We start from the raw sequence: 26,877 nt of genomic DNA on the forward strand, positions 1-26,877 counted from the left end.
GTATTTTAATTTTTTTTTTTTCTCTTTATTCCACAGCACGGTGAGCAGCACTCGGGAGCCTGCACGATTGGACCCTTCTGAGGCGATCCCTGAGGAGACCGGCACCGAGGGACACTTCGACCGCCCCGGTACATCTGCACCTTCCCAGCCTTCCCACACATTCGACCCATCTGTCCCATCCACCAGCACAGGAGCATCGTGGCCGCCTACATTACATGAAGCTGCTGGTGAGGAGATCGCTTTCCCTTTACCCCACCCTTCTGCCCCTGCCACCTCTAGTACACCTGCGGGTACTGGGCGGCAGCGGCAGAGGGGTCAGGAAAAGAGTTATGCGCCACAGTTCTTGCATCTGAATGCATCTTTCCAGAACTGTCTAAAAGTCTTGTCAGAGCAAATCTCCGCAGGCTTTCAGCAGATCAACTCCAGCATTCTGGAGGTGAAGACACTTCTGCAAACCATGCATTCAGAAGCAAGATCTTCGCCAAACCACACCTTTTTCAGGTCTGTTGTGGAGCGCATGGCAACAGTATCTCCTACCCAGCAGATGCATGTAATGCATTCGTGCCACGGTGCTCTACAGCAGGTTACCTCCCAACCTCCACCTCCCACCACTGTAGTTCCTCCACCTGCACCCCCTCCAGCCACTTTCCATCCTCCCCCTCCTATTACATCTGCACCCCCTCCAGCCACTTTCCATCCTCCCCCTCCTATTACATCTGCACCCCCTCCAGCCACTTTCCATCCTCCCCCTCCTATTACATACCAGCAACCTCACCAGTACCAGCAACCTCCCCAGTACCAGACATCTCCCCACTTCCAGCAACCTGCCCCGTACCAAACTCCTTCCCCATACAACTTTCCATCAACATCATCTGCTCCTACAGTCCCTGCCCAACCCTCCACTCCACCACCCACCACCTCTTCTGCCTCCCACATGTCCACCCATTGTGTAGCTTTTTCCACACCATCACCTCTAACTGTTCCTTCCCCACCACGATCCCAGTCCTCTCTCCACACTCCCATTGTCGAAGTGTCCCGCAGCCCCTCCAGCAGTATTTCCACCCCACACTACACCGAGTTATAATGTTTTTTTTGTAATAAAAATGCCCATTTGGTTGGTTTCAAACCTTTATTAAAAAAGTTTTTTTAACTTTAAAAACAGTTTACACAAAAAAAAAATATTTTAAATAAAAGTTAAATTATTGTTTTCACTGGTTGTCTGTCATTTCTTTCTGCGGCGAAATATGTTTAAAAAAAAGGTTAAATACAGGGTATTTAAAAGGTAAAAAGGTATTCAAAACCAGGTATATAACTGTGGGTAAATTTTAGCTTTTTGCCACAGTTGTGTTCCTGGTTGTGTTTGAAGCAAAGTATTTCACCTGAAAAGTTGTGTTTATTGTTGGTGATTTCCTAACAATGTACACAACTTTTGTTAAAAGGTGAAATACTTTGCATAAAACACAACCAGGTACACACCTGTCTCCTAAAGGTAAAAATAGTAAGACCATGACAAGATAGCCAACTTTGGTTGGCAAAGGTATATACTGTTGGTCCAGAAGGTACACAAGTTTGGTTAGGGCACAAATCTTTCACACTCTGTCATCCCAGTGTACTCTGCCTTGAGGTGACATAAAGTATAGTGCAAAATTGTCCCTCATTACTGAAACCGTCACAGAACTTCTAGTGGTAATATTTCCAATGACAACATCCATCTTCGCCAGTAACTTGCTCTTCTCTCCAACCTGCACTTTCTCCTCTACAACCTGTCAAAGAAGGGCTGTAGGAACATGCTATATATAGTTTTCCAGTAGCCAATCCCGTTCGGAAGGCCACAAGGGTCAATTTTAAAAACCGGATCCGGCGTAATCCGTCGAAAAACGGATAGAAAAACGGATGAACCGGATGAGACGGATCCGGTTTTGTCTGTCAAGAACAAGACGGATCCGGCAGAAAACCGGATCCGGCACATCAGGTTTTACAAAACATTTGCCGGATCCGGCATTCCGGCACGACGCCGGATCGCGCCTGACGCCGAAAACCTGATGTGTGAAAGTAGCCTTAGTGTGACTCCAGCCTTACAGTCTTCCTCTTCTGAGTAGCAGGCAGCTGTGAGATGCTTGGAAGACACACCTAGTATGATCTAGTCTAGAGGAGGAGCTTTACTACTAAGAATTTGCAACACATTTTCACTTTCAGTTTCATACATTGTAAGTAGGGGGGTTGGGGCAGCATGAGGTTAACCAAGTTTAAGATTAGATAAGGGCAGTGGAGAACAGTGACACACAAGAAGTAAGAAATGTCTCTATCTCCAGCAGAACTGCTTATCACTGTTGTTCATAGTTTGATAGAACATATATATTTGAGTAACATTTATAAAATTCATATGAAAGTTCAATTATGAAATATTAATACATTTTTTTTAAAGCTGGAGTCGGTACATTTCTACCGACTCCGACTCCAACCAAAACTAACTTCGACTCCGACTCCACAGCCCTGGTTACACAACTGTTTCTGCTCCCGTTAATATCCATGGGAATTATGGAGATGGGTGAATTCCACACTTGTTCACTGAGAGGAGGTACAAGGGATGGATACCCTTGTTCTAATGATCAGTGGGACCCCCAATGATCAGTTTCATATTAGCTTTTGCCATTTAGGGGTTATGTTCATCTTTGCAACCGTTTCTTACAGGTCCCGTGCTAAATAGATGAAACAACCGTTCAATAGTTACCTTGATATAAAATCTCCCACAGCTTTGTGTCTACAGCTCCTATGCAGACCTATGTGTCTCCATGGTTGCAGACTGCATCTGAATCTTGTAGTCACTCATGACATTTGCATGAACTGCATATCTGTCTATTTGCCAGTCAGGATTTTGGGAAAGCTGAGTGATGACGTCTCTATAAGCTGTAATGGTGACTATCATGTTTGCATCCTTCACTAATGATCTGTGTCTTCCACAGGGTATCAGATGTTGCCTCGGCATCTGCAGAGTGTGGGTGGTAGGTGTATCACCCGTGCCAGTTCCTCCCGACCCCTTTGCATGAGTGGAAATCTCCCTAGACACCAATGGTGGACTGGACATTACCAGACGTCTACTTTCTTCCCAGTGAACGTCTGGCACCCTCAGGACAGCTCAAGGCCATATTATTATTTTGGACCCCACAGTCCTACCCTCCCCGCCCGCCATTCGTTTCCCTGGTTCCCACCTCAGTCATCGTGGCTTCATATATCTAATTTCAATATGGACGCAAAAGGAGATGAACAATTCAGAAAACGGAAAAAAAGTGCCGAGGACGACGAGCACAGGGGTAAACCGTGGACAAAAAGACCTTACCCTCCAGCAAGTGATCTACGGGTTCCACCCATTCCTGGAACGCCAGAAGTGTTTGTGCCAACTGGTCCTCAAACGGAAGCTAAAGGTAAGATGTCATTACCCCTTTATAACAACAATGTGTATTACAGGAGGTGGGCTATGGGGAAACATTAAAGGGGCTGTTCACTGCCGTTCCCTTCCGCATCAGCAGTGACGTTACATCAAACATTCATTACAAAATGCATTGACTGTTCCTGCAAATCGGGGCAGTATTTGGGGTTGTAACTTCATCGGTACCACTTATTTCCAAAACCAGAAAACCCCTTTAAATGGGCTACTGGCGGACCCCGCTGGACGTCTTTGCATAACATGTATTAGTGTTATTATCTATATTGATTATCGGCTATTCACATTATAGGTAATAACTTTCTGGTCGGGGGGGGGGCTGTCCTGTGAGACCCCTTACCCATCCTAGGAACGGGGCTCTGAAGTCCCCATCACGCTGGATCGGTCGCCTTACTTGTGCGCCATTCTATACAGTCTCAATGGAACTACCAGAAATGGCTGAAATGTCCGAGCACAGTGCTCAGATTTACCAGCAGTTTCAGAAACGATGAATAAAGTGGTGGCACACATGTGGGACCACCCAGCTTTCCGACAAGTCCCTGTTCTCAGAACGGATGGAGTCCCTGCAGTTAAACCATTGCTAATCTTAAAGTGTTTTTGAATGATGACCCAATTCATGTAAGGGGCGACCACTTCCCATGTAGAGGTTACAGAGGGACAGCTAGTGCCTTCATAATCAGCTTATGGGGGGCCGCAGTCAGGGTGTGCGTCAAAGAGGACCCCCTTATATTGGCCAGAACGGAAAGCTGCTAACAAAGAGATCACTGATCTTTCTAAAGATGTCGCTGACAACCTGACGGTCCTGGGGGATCCAACAGTACAATAGAATTCTGAAATATTCTGCCGCGGGAACTCCAACATATCTTTGAAACACACCGAAAACACTCGGTTAGCGCACGAGCATAATAACACATTATCCCAGCACGTTCACTCATCGCTAATGGCTGCCCCATGCAGAGTTCCTCTTCATTCTAGCTCTTAGAGGAGGGTTTAAATGCTGAAATACAACTTATGGGCAGGGATTGTCTTCGTTAGTTAACTTCCCATAAGAAGACTTATTTACAGCATCCTGAAACCCAATGATAGGCTGAGTTAAAAACTCAGGGGTTGGCCGCCAGTATTTTGTTAAATTTTTTTTTATTTTTTTTTTTTATACATCCTACAGAGGGGGAAAATAAGTATTTGATCCTCACTTGCTGATTTTGTAAGTTTGCCCACTGACAAAGACATGAACAGTCTATAATGTTAAGGGTAGGTTAATTTTAACATTGATAGATAGAATATCAAAACTAAAATCCAGAAAATCACATTGTATAAATATCAATTTTTGCATTTTGCAGTGAGAAATAAGTATTTGATCCCTCTGGCGAACAAGACTTCATTCTTGGTGGAAAAACCCTTGTTGGCAAGCACAGCAGTCAGACGATTTTTGTAGTTGATGATGAGGTTTGCGCACATGTCAGGAGGAATTTTGCTCCACTCCTCTTTGCAGATCATCTCTAAGTTATTAAGATTTTGAGGCTGTCGCTTGGCAACTCGGAGCTTCTACTACCTCCATAAGTTTTCTATGGGATTAAGGTCTGGAGACTGACTAGGCCACTCCATGACCTTAATGTGCTTCTTTTTGAGCCACTCCTTTGTGGCCTTGGCTGTATATTTTGGGTCATTGTCTTACTAGAAGACCCAGCCACAACCCGTTTTTAATGTCCAGGCGGAGGGAAGGAGGTTGTCCCTCAGGATTTTATGGTACATGGCTCCATCCATTCTCCTGTTGATGCGGTGAATTAGTCCTGTGCCCTTAGAAGAGAACCCCCCAAAATACAATGTTTCCACCTCCATGCTTGACAGTGGGGACGGTGTTCTCTGGGTCATAGGCAGCATTCCTCGTTCCCCAAAGACAGTGAGTTGAGTTAATGCTGAAGAGCTCAATTTTTGTTTCATCTCACCACAGCACCTTCTCCCAATCACTCACAGAATCATCCAGGTGTTCATTGGCAATCTTCAGATGGGCCTGCACATGTGCCTTCTTGAACAGGGGGACCTTGTGGGCACTGCAGGATTTTAAACCTTTACGGCGTAATGTTACCAATGATTTTCTTGGTTACTGTGGTCCCAATTGTCTTGAGATCATTAACAAATTCCCCCATGTAGTTTTAGGCTGGTCTCTCATCTTCCTCATGATCAAGGATACCCCACGAGGTGAGATTTTGCATGGTGCCCCAGATCGATGTCAATTGACACTCATTTTGTATATCTTCCATTTTCTTACTATTGCACCAACAGTTAACTCCTTCTCACCCAGCGTCTGACTTATGGTTTTGTAGCCCATTCCAGCTTTGTGCAGTCTATGATCTTGTCCCTGACATCCTTATAAAGCTCTTTGGTCTTGCCCATGTTGTACAGTAGAGGTTATAGTCTGACTGATTAATTGAGTCTGTGGACAGGAGTCTTTTATAAAGATGACTATGTAAGACAGCTGTCTTTAATGCAGGTAACGAGTTGATTAGGAGCGTCCAGCTGGTCTGTAGGAGCCAGAACTCTTAATGGTTGGTAGGGGATCAAATACTTATTTCTCACTGCAAAATGTAAATAAATTTATTTAATTTATGCAATGTGATATTCTGGACTTTATTTTTGATATTCTATCTCTCAATGTTAAAATTAACCTACCCTTAACATTATAGACTGTTCATGTCTTTGTCAGTGGGCAAACTTACAAAATCAGCAAGGGATCAAATACTTATTTCCACCACTGTCTATTAATAAATGGAGACATGGTCACCTTCCAGCGCCTCCGCGGATCCAATGCAGGTCACCCCTGAGGTCTCTGGAAGGAGATACTGTCCCATTCGGATGTTGCAGCACTGCAGGTGAATAGAGGAGAAACATCCATTGCCACGCTGTTCTGGTCATCTGACCACCGGATCTGCGGGGGGGCACTGAAAGTTGAGGATACCTCCATTTATTATTTTTAATCAGTGCTTCACTAAAAAAAAAAAAAAAAAAATAGTCTGACCCCTTCAAGGGTTAAAATTACACACGATAAAACAAAGGACGAGGTTGAGTTCTGGCCTTGGACTGACATCAGATTGTGTGTGGCGCCAGATGTGCCTGCGGGCGGCATAGTGACCCTGTCTGCCTGTCCTGTTCAGCAGCCATAGTGAAGAGAAGATGGGAGGACTTCGGCCATCATTCCCAGGACGGATCTAGTGAAGAGACGTTCGACTTCACGGTGATGTCTTATAACATCTTATCCCAGGACCTGCTGGAGGACAACTCTAGTCTGTACAGCCACTGCCGGCGGCCATACTTATTCTGGAATTACCGGCTCCCGAACATCCTGCGAGAGCTGCAGGAGATGAACGCCGATGTAAGTACCAGGACCGTTACCTTTTTGAAGCTCTTGTCTGGGATAGAAAACCCACTTGAAATCCTTTTATACTGAATTAATAGAGAAGGTCCCCAGATCCGGACCCTTATCTGGATTATTATACTTTGGTTTACCCATCTAGACTTGGTATTATGGGACTGGGATTACTGTACCTCTGGGATTACATTACCTCTGGGATTGTAGTTCACTTTATGGTAACCAAGAAAATGTAAGAAATCTGGTACCACACAATGGTATATAGTTATAAAAACCACATCTTTATTGACATAAAACACACAATTACAAAAGAAAGGTGTCAAACAATAGGTAAAGGGACTAAAACACTCCATGGGAAATTCCCACTATTGCATATTGTCATCGACATTTTAGCACACCCATATAATATGCCCATATGTGATAAATAATGAGGGAACTAGAAACACAGCCAATAAGGTAATGTAATGACCATCGATATTATTTTCTGTGACCGACATAAATAAATAGAATAGCCAAATGTAGCAATTCCTTCTGATATTTCATCTCCTAAACGGTGCTAACCGCAGGAAGGGTGAGCGATAATGGTAAATAAAGTGTCAGCTGGTGGGGATACCTGGACGTCCCTTCTGCCCCGACGCGCGTTTCACGTTTTGTAATTGTGTGTTTTATGTCAATAAAGTTGTGTTTTTTATAACTATATACCATTGTGTGGTTCCAGATTTCTTATATTTTCTTGGTTACCATAAAGTTATATGGATTATTGGTGGTATATTACCCTTATTGGGATTTTGTGATTATTGGGCAATTTTTGTGATTACATGGGATTGTAGTTGTAGTTCCTCTGGGATTACAGTACATCTGGGACTGCAATTATGGTACTTCTGGGATCATACTGCACTCAGATCCAAAGATGTTTTGAAATGGACAGATACATACATGCAGTAGTCTCCAACCCACGACTTGTGAGTTTCTAATTCCTTACAAACTACAACTCCCAGCATGCCACGACAATCTCAGGCTGTAATAGTAGTTGTAGTTGATTTAGAGTTATTCCCATCATTTTAAAAATTCTCAGCAATCCAGCAGCTAATTTCTACCTTGCAGCCCCCTCCGATCTCGAGCACGGAACCCTGAAACGCGCCCATTGAACCCATGGGACTGCCGGACCTGGAGGAGTCCAGCGCTCGGCTTCTTCCCGCATGGGACGGTGCAGTGGTGACGTCATTATGGACCTTGTCCTAAAAATCTCACTAATTAGTGTCATTAGATCATTAGCATTTGTGGACTCCAGCTGCGCAGGCAGCGGTCAGTTCAGTATAGGGTTATGTGCACATCATGGAGCACTTTGAGAAGTTTTTTAAAGCTGGTCCATCCTTTTTTGCGTTTTCTTGCACTTATGTAAGGTTTTGAAAAACATCACACACGCCCACATAGTCATTACTTTAAAAAGTCTAAATTTTTGCTGGGTACTTTTTGTACCATAAAGCCTGTTCACATTGTGCTGCTTTCTTTTGTTTTAGATTCTTTGTTTACAAGAGGTTCAAGAAGATCACTATCAAGAACAGATCAAGCCCACTCTGGAAGCCCTTGGTAAGTAGCTCTCCTTCTTCTGGCTGGAGTTGTTTTTTTTTTTTTTTTTTTGTTTGTTTTTTTTCAGAATGGTTTTAGACCCAAAAAAACTTATGCGATATGTAATAAATAACTAATAAGGCTGGTTTTACATTAGCGTTTTTTAGCACAGCGCATCATGCGCCCCTATGTTTAACATGGCTGGCGCATGGTCTAGCGTTTCAACGCGTTCGTATGCGTTTTCGTGCACATGCATCTTTTGTAGTGTGCGCCTAGGCGCGCCTGACGCAACCTGTTGCATTTTTTGGTCCGCCAAATGGCGTAAAAAAAACGCTTTCGCACGGAATGCACAAAAATAACACATTACAGTCTATGAAATCGCATGCATTTTAAGAGTTAACATGGCTAGAAACTGGTTAAACCGCATGTGCCTAAAAAACGCAAAGGCATGGTGCGTTTTTTGCATGCGTTTCTATTGCGTACGAAGCACAGCGCTAAAAAACGCTAATGTGAAGCTAGCCTAACTACGGTTAGTTATAACAAATTATAATGATTCTATCTAAGTGTAGAGCCCCGCCCACTCCGCATAGCCACATTCACTATAATATCCCACATCATCCCGTCAGCCAGAGCCACCGGACTACTACCCCTAATATCTCACATCGTCCCGTCAAAGCCACCGGACTACTACCCCTAATATGACACATCATCCCGTCACAGCCGCCAGACTACTACCCCTATATACTGATGCCGCTACCTTGTGCCACTGGCTACCCATCCACTCCAGAATTCAGTATAAACTTATTACCCTCACCCACAAAGGCCTCTATGGCTCAGCACCACCCTACATCTCCTCCCTCGTCTCAGCCTACCACCCTACCCTTCGCCCTCCGTTCTGCTAATGACCTGAGGTTAACATCCTCATTAATCAGAACCTCCCACTCCCGTCTCCAAGACTTTTCATGAGCCGCGCCAATTCTTTGGAATGCACTACCTAGGCTAGTACGATTTAATCCCCAAACCCCACAGTTTTAAGCGTGCCTTAAAAACTCATTAGTTCAGACTGGCCTATTGCCTCAACGCATTAACCTAATCTATCCCTGTGTGGTTCATTTCTAAATTTTTTACTATAACCAGGTTCCTCGCATCATGTTCTCACATGCTTTTTGCAGTTAATAGCCCTCTGTGTCTGTACTGTTACATATTTAGACTGTTAACTGGTTCATGCCGCAACAGGAACACCCGATTCTTACACTAGGGAAGGTCCAAACCATAAAAACAATAAAAGCAATTGTTACCACCCACCTTTCGTGTCTCCCCTTATAGATTGTAAGCTTGAGAGCAGGGCCCTCATTCCTCTTGGTATCTGTTTTGATCTTTGTGTTTATTGGTATGCTGTCATATCTATTGTCTGTACAAGTCCCCTCTATAATGTAAAGTGCTGCGGAATATGTCAGTGCTATAGAAATAAAATTATTATTATTATTACCCCGAATATCCCACATCATCCCGTCAGCCAGAGCCACCGGACTACTACCCCTAATATCCCACATCATCCCGTCAGCCTGGCATCAGAACCAGAGTGCTGAGTGGATTTGCCCTGACTTCCATACCGGGGATCCCTTTAAGAGAGCCTGGGATCAAAACCAGAGCGCTGGATGGATTTGCCCCGACTTCCATACCAATGATCCCTTTAATAGAACCCTGGGGTCAGAATCAGAGCGCTGAGGGATTTGCCCTAACTTCCGTATAGGAGATCCCTTTAAGAGAGCCTGGGGTCAGTACCAGAGCATTTGAAGGCATTTGCCCTGACTTCCATACCGGGGATCCCTTTAAGAAAGGCCTGGGGTCAGTACCAAAAATATTACTATGAGTAGGGAAGAGTGAATAGCTTTGGATAAGGGCTTATCCGAATAGCTATAGCGCTTACTAGAACCCAGATACCGTCACACAGCTGTGACACATGCAGCTGAAGCACCGAACAGCTGATCATCGGGAGCGCTCCAGGTATCCGGGTTCCGGTAAGCGCTATAGCTATTCGGATAAGCTCTTATCCAAAGCTCATCCCTAATTATGAGTGCCATGTCCACGTTTCGCCAGTATGAGGTTTTTTTTTTTTGTTTTTTAATCCGTGTCATTGCCAATTTTGATCTGACACTCGGCTCAATATCTGACATGTCTTCGCAATGTTGCGTGAAGCACTCGGTCCTCATAGGTGCAAGTGCTATCAGTGGAAAAAACACAGATAGCACTCGTAAGAGAAAAACTGACTTATGAGTGAGCCCTTGTACTGCAGCTCAAATGTATTTACTTGAATATAGTAAAAGTGTAATACCAGATGTGGCCATAGACAACGGTGGTGCTATTTCTGGAGCTTAAAGAGCAGACCGTTATTTTTAATTCTCATAACCCTCTTCATTTTTAAAATAGAAGTGTAAATCGTTGTATAAATTTGGGAAAGAACCTTTCCTTTTCAAGTGTGTCTTATCTAATATTTAAAAGGCAACCCCCAATAGATATGCCTGTTCCGTGGCCACTATTTAACAGGTCTCTATATACCATCCACCATTATTAACCCAATGAGAGACAGCGAATAAGGGTGACAAAAGTTAATCATTACCCATCATTGTGCCTGGCGTGTGCCCAGAGACTCAATCCCCGAGGTACGTTTCGGTTTATTGGGGATTGATGACTCCTTTATGCATTAATGCTGGCACATTTTAGGAGTTTACCATATCCGTAACTCTAGTCCCCTCTTACCATTGATTTACATGTAATACAATTGATCTATATACATACATCTTGGTGGGATTTATGACAGCGTATCAGAATCCTATTTTTACCTGCCCTCTGTGCTCTGGTATTATGTGCCTGTCACTCATGGTGTACTTTTTTTGATTTTGTCATCACTAAACTGCACTGTTGCTTGTATTTATATTACTGTCTGCTCTAGTTTACCTTTTTAATCATATGTATGTCTAGCATTTGATTAAAATAAATGTATACAATTTTTGATAAAAGCATTGACTCAACTTTTTCTCTCAATATGCTTTGTTAAAATTGCAGTATTAGGCGCTCTGTTTTTCTAACTTACGGTCTTAGGGGGTAAGTTTTTCCTTCTGGGGGAGTACCTGGTCAGCATAGGTATGAATTAATATGCAAATAGTCTCTTCAGAGGGCACTGGAACTGTAATGCCATCTATTTAAATACGCGTTTCGGGATGTTTTCCAACTTGGTATTCTCAACTAGGAGAGACAAATCAGTTCTTCTGCTTTGCACTGAAGAGGAGCAAACAACCCGAAACACCTGTCTGCAAACTGAGATTCTGGTTTGGCTTTTATCTGAACTCATGTGGCAAGACTCATTAAGGGGAATCTGTCACCTCATTTTTTCCCTATGAGATGCGGCCACCGCCATCAGGGGCTTCTGTAATGCTGTAGATAAGCCCCTGATGTAACCTGGAAGATAAGAAAAACGAGTTAGATTATACTCACCCGGGGGTCCGGTCCGGACAGATATAGTACGCCTGCGCAGGAGGCGCGGCAGAAGTAAGGAGGAGAATGTCATCACTAGAGGATAGGAGGCGCCGAACCGGTCTGCGACACCCATCGGACTGGACCAGACCCCCGGGTGAGTATAATATAACTCTTTTTTTCTTAACCCCCGATGTAACCTGAAAGATATCTACAGCATTACAGAATGCCGTAAATAAGCCCCTGATGGCGGTGGCCGCATCTCATATCGGAAAAATGAGGTGACGAATTCCCTAAAGGATCAATATTGACTTGTAGTATTGCTGCTTCCTATAGGGGGCTTTAAAGTCCATGTCCTCTTCGAAGAGGATATTTGCATTTTTTTAACATGGATAAAAAATGATCCAAACAATAAAAGTAACTAAACTTTGAACCTGTATAAGCGCCTGCAGATTGGGGGAGGACTGTGTGTTTTTGTCTGCTGTGTTGCACACTGTTTGGGGTCTATTACGCCATCTGTGGAAGTCTTGTGACCCAGACCCCCCCCCGTGCAAGTAAAATGCCTGTACATGAAGTAAACAATGGGGAACTTTCTGATGACACGTTCTGCTTTGATTTTCCTTTAGACCCTAAGGGTACTGTCACACTTAGCGATGTACCAGCGATCCCGACCAGCGATATGACGCGGTCAGGATCGCTGGTGCATCGCTAAGTGGTCGCTAGTGAGCTGCCACACAGGCAGATCTCACCAGCGACATCGCTGGGGACGGGGGTCGCTACTTACCTGTCACACCAGGCGATCCTGCGTCCTCCCGCCCGGCTCCACGCGTCGCTCGTCGTCACAGCAGGAAGCGAAACTGTCCAGCCTGTTCTCGCGCGATCAGCGATAACCAGCGGGGGAGCGGGTTGTAGGTAAGTATCAGACACAGCGATATCGCTAGCAATATCGCTATAACGTCACTAGTTATAGCGATATTGCTAGCGATATCTCTTAGTGTGACATGCCCTTAAGAAGCGGTGTATAGTCTGCAGACTGTGCTGTATAAATGTGCATTGTGCAGGGTAAATGCTTCAGGACTGTTATTGTTATTATTATATTCCTTTGTCTGTATTTATAATGTTCTGTTCTGACTATTCCTGTGTTGCAGGGTACGTGTGCGTATACAAGGCCCGCACTGGAAGTAAACCCGACGGTTGCGCCATTTGCTTCAAATCCAATAGATTTAAGCTACGTCTAGTGAAGCCGGTGGAATATTTCCGAAAACACATCGCCCTTCTAGATCGAGACAACATCGGTTTGGTGCTGATGTTACAACCTAAAGCCCAGAGAAGAAACGTCCCGATGATCTGTGTGGCCAACACCCACCTCTTGTACAACCCCAGGAGGGGGGACATCAAGCTTACCCAGTTGGCTATTCTCCTGGCGGAGATAAAGGAGATTGCCCAAATTCAGGATGGGGGCTTCTGCCCCATTGTCTTATGTGGTGATTTTAACTCTGTGCCGGGGTCACCACTGCATCGATTTATAAAGGAAGGGAGACTTCACTATGAGGGGATGACCATCGGGAAGGTAAGAATCAACCCATCCATCATAAACCCCTCGAGAGTTGGTGACACTGGTCTATGACTGCGGCACGGGAGCAGGAGCGCTGCCTCTTACCTGCCAAAATCCGCTGCTCTCATTTTAGAATTAGCCTGCCGAGTGTAGCGTCATTGTTGCCGCACCAAGTTGGCTAATCAGAGGTAGCGCCACGGATACCGTTGTGTAAGAGATGGTATTTCCAGTCGTTTGTGGTTGATGGCAGAAGACCAAGCAAGGTTTAAAGGGGGTTGTCCAATACTCGGACTACCCCTTCTGAATCCCTTTGTCAGTAAAATAATTGCACCTATACTCTCGGCCGGAACGGCACCAGAGATGTCAGCACTGTCTCTTGAAACTCGGCGCTGGATTCACTCTGCTCTCCTATGGATGTAATTGACATTCGAAAGAAGTGAGTGCTGCAGCTGTTCTCTCACTTTTTCCAGATTTTTTTTTTTTTTGAATTGTCCACCAATGAATCCTGCGCTGATAGGCCACAGGGATTGCGTGACATAAAATGTCAAGTGAGCCCTAAAAGAGCCGATGCTGGAGAGCTTAATTATTATTTTACTGGGGGCAAATTGATTCAGAAGAGGTTGTCCGAGTAGTGGACCACCCCTTTAAATCCTCCTTTCAGTCCATCGGATTCTGCCATCGGATTCTGCCATTTGTTGAAGTAGCGATGAACAAAGAAACCTCGCTCCAGGGGCTTGTAGAAGTTACCCAAAACTAACAGCAGAGTAAGTTTATAATCTCACTTTTTTCATCACAAAAAAGAAGGTAAAACTGCTGCAATCATTTCCTGCAGGTGTCCGGCCAAGAGAAGTACTCCAAAGGACAAAGGATTTTGTCTATCCCAATATGGCCGAGGAGCCTGGGCATCAACCAGAAATGCGTGTACGAATCTCCGGAAAAGGATCAGAAGCAGCCAGGTACCATGCGGCAGATGACGCCTGGCTAATCCACATTCTCTCTGGTCGCATATTACGAATCCTGCGTTTTCAGATCGGTTTAAGGAAGCCATTATCTTTTTTTATTTTTTTTTCTTGCCTCAAAATAGCCAATACCATCTCTAATTTTTATATTCTTGCACTCTAAATTCACAGGGGAGGAGGGGGCACTGAATCTGGCCCAACACAGCGCTTCCAAGTTCTAAAGCAAAGCTGGTGATCACTGTGCTTCTTGCCTATGAGACCGGCTACCTTGTGATAAACTGCAGAGGTGGCCCGTAACCTAGGAAATGAGCAGTTATCAGTAAAATGTAGACATCCCTCTGGTTTTGAGACTAGAGGGGACTTTTTATTAAAGTTCTGTGTTTTAACAAGTACTTTGCAATGTTATCCATTTTAATCCTTAAATTGCCAGTGACAAAAACTCCACCTTTCCTCTGACTGCCACATCAGTCCTGAATCTCCATACACAGATAGCACATCAGACATTAAAGGGGTACTCCAATTTGACTAATATACCGCCAGTTGGGACTTCCGGCTGCTGTCCTCGAATCACATAAGGCAGCACGGCAGTGTCACTTGCGCCTGTGCAAGTGACATACACGTCTCCGCTATTCCCACGCTACATATATAGATAGTCAAATTAGAGTACCCCTTTAATGTATTATGCTGCAGCAAAAAAGCAGGAAAGCAGGAATCCTCTGCAGAGAACCCTGACTACTCTCCTCATGGTGGTCTAGCAGGTTTCCATACTGATATCTGCACGTTGGCATGCATGCCAGTGTAAGACTCCAGGGCTGTGGGTGAGCTCATCAGCAGCCCAGCCTCCAGCTCATGTCAGTTCTGCTGTAATCATCCCAGTAGGAGCAGCGCCCTCCCCCTCAGCGTTTTCCATACACTGCAAACTGCCAGGCGCCGCTGCCACCCTGCCCGGCTCTTACCCACTGCACGACTAGGAGGAAAGTGTCTGACGGGATTGTCAGTCAGAAGCGTGCCACAGTAGGGACTGCTGGAGAAGGTGGGAGGCTGCAGGGACATGGTCCCACCCACTTCTGCCGCCTCTACACCAGGGGGCAGTGTGTGTTCCACACACACACACACACACACACACACACACACACACACACACACACACCCCCCATGCCACCCAGGATCCGCCAGGTGGGTGTCTCACATAGTATTCCTGTATTCATAACGTGCTGTGCCCTGTGACATACATGTCACTGCTATTCTCGATGCTGTTACTGCGTGGCCACGAACTGTGCCTGCGCAAGTGACCTACACTCCCTGACGGAAGTTCTGTCGCTTATCCATGTTATGTAATTAAAAGCTTATAACCTGACGTTAAATTCATCCATTGGTTGTATAAATTATTCTTTTGAAAGCTGAAGCCCTCCGAATTGTGGTTTAGGTTAAGAAAATAAATTGGCATCAATGCAGAAATATTGATCATTTTATGGACTCAGAATGGTCAGATTTTGGCAAGACAAAAGTTTTGTCGGCCACAGAAAGTAATGTGATATTCAATCAAATAATTAACTTAAAATATAGGTTGCATAACATTGGTGAATGAAGTTGTGGTGCTATTAGTCATATTTAATATTTTGTGTGACTTCCATGAGCTTGAAGGACTGCATCCATGCGTTTCAACAATGATTCATACAATTTGTTAATGAAGTCATCAGGAATAGCACAGAATGCAGTCTTACGTGCCTCCCAGAGTTCATCTAGATTCTTTGGTTTTGTTTTACAAGCTTCCTCTTTCATCCTACCCCAAACATGCTCAATGATGTTCATGTCTGGTGACTGGGCTGGCCAGTCTTTGAGCACCTTGATCTTTTTTGCCTGGAGGAACTTTGTTGTAGAGATGGATGTATGAGATGGAGCACCATCCTGCTGCAGAATTTGACCCCTTTTATGATTTGAAATATAAGAGGTAGCTAATACTTCTTGATATTTTAGGCTATTGATATTGCCTTCCACCTTGCAAATGTTTTGCACACCCCCATACTGAATGTAACCCCAGACCATGATCTTTCCACCACCAAATTTAACTGTTTTCTAGGTGTATATTGGATCCATATGAGCTCCAGTAGGTCTCCTGCAGTATTTGCGGTGGCTGTGGTGTAATTCTACTGAAGATTCATCAGAGAAATCCACCTTCTGCCACTTTTCCAGCCTCCATCTGTTGAGCAGGCTGTGGGACTTTGCAAATGCCACACTTTTTTTTATTTGCGTTTTGTTTAGTGCTGGCTTCTGGGCACTGATTCAACCATGGAGGCCATTTCGAGACAGAATCCTACAAACTGTTCTAGTTGACACAGGTACTTGAGGTGACCAGGCCTGTTGGAGCTCTGCTGCAGTGGAAGAGTGGCTTGCTTTGGATTTTCTAACCAACAAACGTTCCTGCTGAACAGTTGTCTTGCGGGGTCTGTCGGACCTGGGCTTGTCAAACACATCTCCAGTCTCTTCAAATCTTTTTTAAATTCTTTATACTTGATGCTGAGACACATTAAAGGTGCCCGCCACCTCTGCAGTGGATCTGGTCTTCAGCCTCTTGATAATTCAGGCTTTGGTCGCAAGGTGGATTTTTGGCATGTTGTCAGAGCTCAAGTTGCAGCTCAAGTGAAGGTCTGGGGTGCTGGGTTTCTTTTTATACACACCCACTAATTAACCGATCATTTACTGAGCATAGGTGAGGATGTAAACTAGGATTGGGTGCATTATACGACCAGGCGACAAAACTTATGTCTTGCCAAAATCTGACCATTTTGTGTCCATTAAATGATCAATATTTCTGCATTGATGCCAATTTAATTTCTTAACCTAAACCATATTTCGGAGGGTTTCAGCTTTCAAAAGAATAATTTATAGAACCAATGGATGAATTTAACGTCAGGTTATAAGTTTTTATTTACATAACTTCTGTTAGGGAGTGTACACGTCTCCGCTATTCGCACGCAGGCACAGTAACAGCAAGGCCACCAACTGCGCCTGTGCAAGTGACATTCACGTCACCGCTATTCCCACGCGTGCGCAGTAACAGCCACAACTGCGCGCCCTACCAGCGCATGCGCGGTAACGACGCGGCGTTAATTTCACCACACTCCCGATGCGATAGCATCGGGCATATTTCTAGTCACTTGTAATCTCTTGTTTCGGTACTATTGTTTTACAAGTTACCCTTAAAGGGTCCTCTAGAAAAACATAGTGCTTTCTTCGAAAAATTGGTTTACAGGTAGTGTAGAGTATTTCAGCTTTGCCCTATTCAGTTCTATGAAACTGACTTGCAGTACCAGGTAAAAGTAATGGACGGAGGTGGCACTGTTATAATTTTTTTTTTTTTTTTTTTAATTCATGCTTTTCTAATCTTGGTCAATCCCTGTAACTTAACCCCATCACAACCAACGACCGAGTCCTTGCTTTTGATGAGGGCTCGCATGCTGAGCCCTCATCTTTCACCGCACATGTGCCTCTAACAGCCTTAGGTGGTTCCGAGATCCACTCATGGCTGTTAACCAGTAAAATGCCACTGACAATCGCTGACCGTGGCATTTTGATATGCGCAGATACGAAGGGCGTCATACATCTGGCGGCTGCGGGTTCAGAGGAAGCAGAGTCGCTGCTGCAGGAAGCTGGCAGCAGCAGGAGTGGGGCGATGCTGCGGGCCCAGGGCTGGGATGAGGGGGTGTTCAGCTGTGCGCGACCAATGCAGGCTCCAGGCTTTCAGAATATGTCGTGAGTCCCAGCACTTTCCATCCTTTTCATACCGGTGGGCTGCAGGAAAATGGCCTCCGGACGCAGCACATGCGCAGACTGAGATCTCGGCTAGAAGAGTGGTCAGATCATTACCAGGCAATGTTAAAGTGGGATTCCTTCCTTTGCATTTAAGGCATGCCCACAGGATGTTCTGTAAAATGTAAATGTAAAGTAGCTGTTGGTTCCATTGGTAGGACCCACATCTATCTTTTTTTTTTCCAATAGTTTTTATTATTTTCAAAGATAAAATCCAGACAATATCGCAGTTACATACTTTTTTGGGGTCGATACACGAAAATTTTGATACTGTACAGCCTTTCAAGTCCTGGCCCCTTATCTGAATAGATTTGTATACATAAAACATATCCATACATCAAAATACATCAAACCCCCCCCCCCCCTCCAAGCTATTAATTTTTCTACTTTGTCACAAGTATGCAGAGTTTATATTTCGAGTACACCATCCCTGCCGCTACCTTTCTTCATCCATTGCGTTACGTGTAACTATCTGTTGGCGGACCACTGGCACCTTCAGTTTCCCAAGTGAGCCGTTTATATCTGGACCCACATCTATCTTGATAACAGGGCCCTGGCGAGCGCCGGTCTATGGAGACATGGTCGGAATTGTTAATTTATGTGGGAATTCCAACTACCTCTCCACTGACCGCATCGTGCAGGGCCGCCCCGATCTCACATGGTTGATATTGTGGATTTTGTCATAGAAGTACTTGGGGAATACTTTTTTAACTTCTTCACCCTGCAGAATACAGTGGATGGGAAGCAAAAGCAAGGGATATTTAATGTCGATTATGTAAGGATGAGTTGTGCCGTGTGTCTGTTTTTGATGCAGGTCATACATGTAACACTCAATATCTTTATTTGTCAGAGAAATGTTCAGAAGAAAAAACCAAGAAGAAGCCTGATGAGTGGACTGCAGAATCGGAAGAAAGGTATACTTGCTTTAAAAAGAAGTCTTTTATTCCCAACGGAACTTTTTGTATGCACAGACTCTGTTGATCTGTGTCTCCATAGTAACAGACTACAAACAAACCTTGTGTAGTCTGATTCTGCTGTGAAACGTTTGCCCCCTTTTTTCTTCAATTGGATCATTTTTAAAAAATGTTTGTCCTTTTTAACATACATCCTCTCAACATAGATGAGCTAAGGGACAGCTGTAAGTGGAGGCTGTCTGGTTTAAAGGATTATTTCCATCTCAGACATTTGAAATGTAATGACCGAAATGGGCAAAAATCCTTTAAAGCAGAGTAAGAATTGTGCATGTTCTTCTGAGTATACCTTTTAATTATTCAGCATCCACTTTTCTTTTCCCACGCTGGTTTGTTTTTAACAGGGTGGAATCCAGTTTGCATCATCACTTCAGCCTGTCCTCTGTATACTCCCATTACTTCCCTGAGACCGGACTGCCCGAGATCACAACCTGCCACTCCAAGTCTGCCATCACTGTGGATTATATCTTCTACTCTGCTGCTAATAATGAGGTTTTCGGGCAGCCAGGTAAGTTTTCTTTCATATGCTGTAAAATTTAATAAAGTAAAATATTTAATAAAGTAAATTAAAAAAAAATGCTAAATGTATCAACTGCCAGGATCCTGTCAGCGCCGGCGTGCAGCCTCCGCTGAGCAGGGACTCACCCGCACTGTAGGGGGGGCCCGGGGTCAGGTACAGCCGGAAAGTACAGATACACAGGACCTGTGGACGCTGAAGTTTAGCAAGCAGTCACAGGACCAATGGTCATGTGACTGCAAGGGGGCGGGGCTTAGCGTCCTGCTTTCAGAGATGGCAGGATACTATACAGAAATACTCAGGCAAAACGGAGGTCATACACAGAGATATCAGTAAAGTACCAGGGATGAGACAGAACGGATAGTCGGGGCCAAGCAGAAGTCAAAACCAAACAGACATAGAAGGTACCAAGCAGAATCCAAAGCAATATCAGGGAACAGACCGAGTCGTACACAGAGAATCAAGCAACCAGAACACAGCACAAACACACTCAGGGGTCACCACCAAATGCCAAGGGCGAAAGTATAACTGACGGGGATGGGAGCATCCTGAGGCTATAAGAAGCCTCTCCCAGAACCAGTGAGAGGCCACAATCATAGCCCCAGGAGTGCAGGTAAGCCTGCACTGGGATCACAACCTTTATCCCCAGAAATGCCAGTCATCAGCACTGGTTCCAGACATTAACCCCACGTGTGCGAGTCAAACCCGCACTGAGATCATCACATCAACCAGTCTCTAGTTTGACATTTCCCGTAACCCAACACTAGATGGCACAAAGACCATGTTTAATACTTTAGATCTGTGGGCTAGACTTTTTTTTTTTTTTCTTGAATTCCCTAGCAGCAAATTTATTTATTTGTTTTACTCTTTTATAAAGCGCCATTAATTCCACAGCGCTTTACAGACATTATTGGCACTGTCCCCATTGGCGCTTAAAATCTAAATTCCCTATCAGTGTGTCTTTGGAGTGTGGGAGGAAACCGGAGAACCCGGAGGAAACCCACGCAAACAAGGGGAGAACATACAAACTCCTTGCAGATGGTCAATGATTGACTGACTAACGCTTTTGTTGTCCTGTAACCTTCCTAGAAGTGGCAGCAGCTTCCTCTGATGGTAGGTACACCACTTATCTGGCTCACATGACCAATAATCAGAAGTTTCCTTGTCTCTCTCCAGGTTCCGATATCACATGTAATCGCCTGCAGCTCCTCGGCCGATTGTCACTTCTCAACGAACAGGATCTCTGGAGCGTAAATGGCCTTCCTAATGAGACCAACTCATCGGATCACCTCTCATTACTCGCCAAGTTCCGGCTGGAGCTCTAACACAAGATTTTAGTTTTTTGTTTGTTTGTTTTATAACCTTCTGAAACGAGTAACATCAGTGCAGACCTTTTATTTATTCCTGCTTTTCTTGTTGGATTGAACAAATCCGTTTACCTTAATGAAGGTCTTGTCTTTTACTAAATTTTTTGCTGTTTGTAAAGTTCAAAATCTGCAAATATTTTCTTAAGAAAAAAATAAAACTTTTATGCAAATAAAAGCATTTGAATACCTTATTTCAATTAAAAAAACCGCAAACATATACCGTATATACTCGCGTATAAGCCGAGATTTTCAGCCCACATTTTTGGGCGCATATTCATGAGTTTAATGAGGGGTACCACGTGACCGCTGAAGGAAGGGAGACCATGGGAAAAGCGGGGCTGCAGAGACTGCAACGGGGGGGTAAGTATATCCAATATTCACCTGTCCCCCGGTCCATCGCTGCATGCTGCTATCTGCTGCGCCCTGTGTCTGTGACGTTTAGGCAGTAGGGGGCGCGGTGACGTAGTTAGTGTGCGCCGCATCCTCTGCTGCTTAAACAGTCACTGACAGATGGTGTGGCAGGCAGCGGAGAGCAACTATGGACCCGGGACAGGTGAATATCTCAGGTGCTGGGTCCCGAGTGGCGACACCGGCACCTGTCCCCCAGCGAGGAGAGGTGAGTATGGCTTTTTTGCAGCAGCAGCAGCATATGGGATATAATCTATGGGGCAGCATATGGGGGCATAATCTATGGAGCATCTTATTGGGCCTTAACCTTTATGGAGCATTATATTTGGCATATTCTATGGAGCATCTTATGGGGCCATTATTAACATTTATGGAGCATTATATGGGGTTTATTTTGTATGGAGCATCTTATGGGGCCATCATGAACTGTATGGAGCATTATATGGGGCTCCTGATTCAATATGGATATTCAAAAACATTTAACCTACTGATGTCTCTATTAACCCCTTAGCGACAGAGCCAGTTTGCAGCTTAATGACCAGGCCAATTTTTACAATTCTGACCACTGTCCCTTTATGAGGTTATAACTCTGGAACGCTTTAATGGATCCTGCTGATTCTGAGATTGTTTTTTCGTGACATATTGTACTTCATGTTAGTGGTAAAATTTCTTCGATAAGTCTTGTGTTTATTTATGAAAAAAACAGAAATATGGCAAAAAAATTTAAAATTTTGCAATTTTAAAACTTTAAATTTTTATGCCCTTAAATCAGAGAGATGTCACAAATTTCTTAATAAATAACATTTCCCACATGTCTACTTTACATCAGCACAATTTTGGATGCAAAATTTTTTTTTGTTAGGAAGTTATAAGGGTTAAAAGTTGACCAGCGATTTCTCATTTTTACAACAAAATTTACAAAGCCATTTTTTTTAGGGACCACATCATATTTAAAGTCATTTTGAGGGGTGTACATGACAGAAAATACCCAAAAGTGGCACCATTCTAAAAACTAGACCCCTCAAGGTGCTCAAAACCACATTCAAGAAGTTTATTAACCCTTTACGTGCTTCACAGGAACGAAAGCAATGTGGATGGAAAAAATTAACATTTAACTTTTTTTGGAAAAAAATTAATTCAGAACCAATTTTTTTTATTTTCACAAGTGTTAAAAGAGAAAATCAACCACAAAATTTGTTGTACAATTTCTCCTGAATACGCCGATACCCCATATGTGGGGGTAAACCCCTTTTTCAGCACACGGCAGAGCTCGCAAGGGATGGAGCACCGTTTGACTTTTTCAACGCAGAATTGGCTGGAATTAAGATCGGATGCCATGTTGCGTTCGGAGAGCCCTTAATGTGCCTAAACAGTGGAAAACTCCAACAAGTGACCCCATTTTGGAAACTAGACCCATTAAGGAACTTATCTAGATGTGTGGTGAGCACTTTGAACCTTCAAGTGCTTCACAGAAGTTTATAACGTAGAGCCGTGAAAATAAGAAATCCATTTTTTTTTCCACAAAAATGATCTTTTCACCCCCAAATTTTTATTTTTACAAGGGTAACAGGAGAAATCATACCCCCACAGTTGTTATGCGATTTGTCCTGAGTACGCTGATACCCCATATGTGGGGAGGAACCACTGTTTGGGCGCATGGGAGAGCTCGGAAGGGAAGGAGTGCCATTTTGGAATGCAGACTTTGATGGAATGGTCTGCGGGTATCATGTTGCGTTTGCAGAGCCCCTGATGGGCCTAAACAGTGGAAACTCCCAACAAGTGACTCCATTTTGGAAACTAGACCCATGAAGGAGCTTATCTAGATGTGTGATGAGCACTTTGAACCTTCAAGTGCTTCACAGAAGTTTATAAACGCAGAGCCGTGAAAATAAGAAATCCATTTTTTTTCCACAAAAATGATCTTTTCGCGCCCAAATTTTTATTTTTACAAGGGTAACAGGAGAAATCATACCCCCACAGTTATTATGCAATTTGTCCTGAGTACACTGATACCCCATATGTGGGGGGGAACCACTGTTTGGGCGCATGGGAGAGCTCGGAAGGGAAGGAGTGCCATTTTGGAATGCAGACTTTGATGGAATGGTCTGCGGGCATCATGTTGCGTTTGCAGAGCCCCTGATGGGCCTAAACAGTGGAAACCCCCCACAAGTGACCCCATTTTGGAAATTAGACCCCCTAAGGAACTTATCTAGATGTGTGGTGAGCACTTTGAACCTTCAAGTGCTTCACAGAAGTTTATAACGTAGAGCCATGAAAATAAGAAATCCATTTTTTTTCCACAAAAATGATCTTTTCGCGCCCAAATTTTTATTTTTACAAGGGTAACAGGAGAAATCATACCCCCACAGTTATTATGCAATTTGTCCTGAGTACACTGATACCCCATATGTGGGGGGGAACCACTGTTTGGGCGCATGGGAGAGCTCGGAAGGGAAGGAGTGCCATTTTGGAATGCAGACTTTGATGGAATGGTCTGCGGGCATCATGTTGCGTTTGCAGAGCCCCTGATGGGCCTAAACAGTGGAAACCCCCCACAAGTGACCCCATTTTGGAAATTAGACCCCCTAAGGAACTTATCTAGATGTGTGGTGAGCACTTTGAACCCCCAAGCGCGTCACAGAAGTTTATAAACGCAGAGCCGTGAAAATAAAAAGTCTTTTTTATTTCCACAAAAGTGATTTTTTTAGACCCCAATTTTTAGACCCCCAAAGTTGGTAAATAGTGGAAACCCCTCAATTCTTGCTCCAACCCTAACCCCAACACACCCCTAACCCTAATCCCAACCCTAATCCTAACCCTAATCCTAGTTCGCCCTAACCCTAGCCCAACCCTAGCCCAACCTTAACCCTAGCCCAACCCTAACCCTTAACCCTAGCCCAACCCTAACCCTTAACCCTAGCCCAACCCTAACCCTAGCCCAACCCTAACCCTAGCCTAGCCCTAACCCTAGCCTAACCCTAGCCTAACCCTAGTCTAACCCTAACCCTAGTCTAACCCTAGTCTAACCCTAGTCTAACCCTAGTCTAACCCTAACCCTAGCCTAACCCTAACCCTAGCCTAACCCTAACCCTTATGGAAAACTGAAAAAAAAAATATTTTTTTTATTTCATTATGTGTGCCAGAATAAGGGGGTGATAAAAGGGGGGGGTTATGTACTATTTTTATTATTTTGATCACTATGATCGTTTATCATAGTGATCAAAATAATGAATGGAATCTGCCAGCCGGAGCCAGCAGATTCCCGGCGGGCGCACTGCGCATGCGCCCGCCATTTTCAAGATGGCGGCGCCCATCGGATGACGCCGGCGGGCGCGGGACCACCGGGAGGGGACGGAGGACAAGGGAGAGGTACCGGGAGGGGACCGGGGGGATCGGGGACCCTATTTCTCTATCCTCTGATGTGCGATCACATCAGAGGAAAGAGAAATTAAATGTAAAATCGCGGCTTTTTTTTTTTTTTTTGCGGTCGCCGTTATAGGGTTAATAACGGCGATCGCAAAAGCGGGGGTCGGTAAAAACCGACCGATTCATGTTCTCTGGGGTCTCGGCTACCCCTGGCAGCCGAGACCCCAGAGAAAATCCGACACTGGGGGGCGCTATTCACTTAAATCACAGCGCCGTGAATTAACGGCGCTGTGGTTTAAGTACCCTTAATTACCGCCGTTAAAAGGCGTATCGGCGGTCGTTAAGGGGTTAATTTTACTTTTATTGGTATTTATTTTTGAAATTTACCAGTAGCTGGTGCATTTTCCACCCTAGGCTTATACACGAGTCAATAAATTTTCCCAGTTTTTTGTGGCAAAATTAGGGGGGGTCGGCTTATACACGAGTATATACGGTAGTCCTTACATTGTCTATGTACAAGAATATAACTACTGTAATACTGCACCATCTGTACGAGAATATAACTACTATAATACTGCGACTAATATACAGGAATATAACTGCTATAACACTGCTCCCTATATACAAGAATATAACTACTATAATACTGCCCCTATGTACAAGAATATAACTACTATAATACTGCTCCCTATGTACAAGAATATTACTACTATAATACTGCTCCCTATATACAAGAATATAACTACTATAATACTGCCCCTATGTACAAGAATATAACTATATAACTACTATAATACTGCTCCCTATGTACAAGAATATAACTACTATAATACTGCTCCTATGTACAAGAATATAACTACTATAATACTGCCTCTATATACAAGAATATAACTACTATAATACTGCTCCTATGTACAAGAATATAACTACTATAATACTGCCCCTATATACAAGAATATAACTACTATAATACTGCCCCTATGTACAAGAATATAACTACTATAATACTGCTCCCTATGTACAAGAATATTACTACTATAATACTGCTCCCTATATACAAGAATATAACTACTATAATACTGCCCCTATGTACAAGAATATAACTATATAACTACTATAATACTGCTCCCTATGTACAAGAATATAACTACTATAATACTGCTCCTATGTACAAGAATATAACTACTATAATACTGCCCCTATGTACAAGAATATAACTACTATAATACTGCTCCTATGTGCAAGAATATAACTACTATAATACTGCCCCTATATACAAGAATATAACTACTATAATACTGCCCCTATGTACAAGAATATAACTACTATAATACTGCTATGTACAAGAATATAACTACTATAATACTGCCCCTATATACAAGAATATAACTACTATAATACTGTCCCTATATACAAGAATATAACTACTATAATACTGCTACAGTGGCTTCGGAAAGTATTCAGACCCCTTTAAATTTTTCACTCTTTGTTTCATTGCAGCCATTTGGTAAATTCAAAACAGTTCAATTTTTTCTCAATGTACACTCTGCACCCCATCTGTACTGAAAAAAATCAGAAATGTAGACATTTTTGCAAATTTATTAAAAAAATAAAAACAAATATCACATGGTCATAAGTATTCAGACCCTTTGCACAGACACTCATATTTATGTCTCATGCTGTCAATTTCCTTGTGATCCTCCTTGAGATGGTTCTACTCCATTGGAGTCCAGCTGTGTTTAATTAAACTGATAGGACATGATTTGTAAATGCGCACACCAGTCTATATAAGACCTCACAGATCACAGTGTATGTCAGAACAAAAGAGAATCATGAGGTCAAAAGAACTGGCCAAGGAGCTCAGAGACAGAATTGTGGCAAGGCACAGATCTGGCCAAGGTTACAAAAGAATTTCTGCAGTACTCAAGGTTCCTAAGAGCACAGTGGCCTCCATAATCCTTAAATGGAAGAAGTTTGGGACCACCAGAAGTCTTCCTAGACCTGGCCGTCCAGCCAAACTGAGGAATCGTGGGAGACGAGTCTTGGTGAGAGAGGTAAAGAAGAACCCCAAG

At 43.7% G+C, this 26,877-nt stretch overlaps 1 protein-coding gene across 3 annotated transcripts in view; it reads left to right on the forward strand.

The window, feature by feature from the left end:
- Nucleotides 1-21,206, forward strand: part of ANGEL2 (angel homolog 2) — a 30,959-nt gene extending 9,753 nt beyond the window's left edge. For 2 of the 3 annotated variants that reach the window (XM_073553367.1, XM_073553365.1), the window contains 8 exons: nt 2,964-3,422; nt 6,595-6,812; nt 8,330-8,399; nt 13,001-13,422; nt 14,240-14,363; nt 19,027-19,090; nt 19,492-19,655; nt 20,841-21,206. In XM_073553367.1, coding sequence (XP_073409468.1) covers nt 2,972-3,422; nt 6,595-6,812; nt 8,330-8,399; nt 13,001-13,422; nt 14,240-14,363; nt 19,027-19,090; nt 19,492-19,655; nt 20,841-20,989 — 1,662 coding nt within the window. In that variant the 5' untranslated portion in view covers nt 2,964-2,971 and the 3' untranslated portion in view covers nt 20,990-21,206. The remainder of the gene's footprint in view (nt 1-2,963; nt 3,423-6,594; nt 6,813-8,329; nt 8,400-13,000; nt 13,423-14,239; nt 14,364-19,026; nt 19,091-19,491; nt 19,656-20,840) is intronic. The other variant, XM_073553366.1, reaches the window with a different exon arrangement.
- The last annotated feature ends 5,671 nt before the right edge of the window (nt 21,207-26,877 follow it).

This window comes from Dendrobates tinctorius, unplaced genomic scaffold (genome assembly GCF_039654945.1).
Source record: "Dendrobates tinctorius isolate UK_male_01 unplaced genomic scaffold, ASM3965494v1 ptg000201l, whole genome shotgun sequence".
In the NCBI taxonomy this organism is placed as follows: Eukaryota; Metazoa; Chordata; class Amphibia; order Anura; family Dendrobatidae; genus Dendrobates; species Dendrobates tinctorius.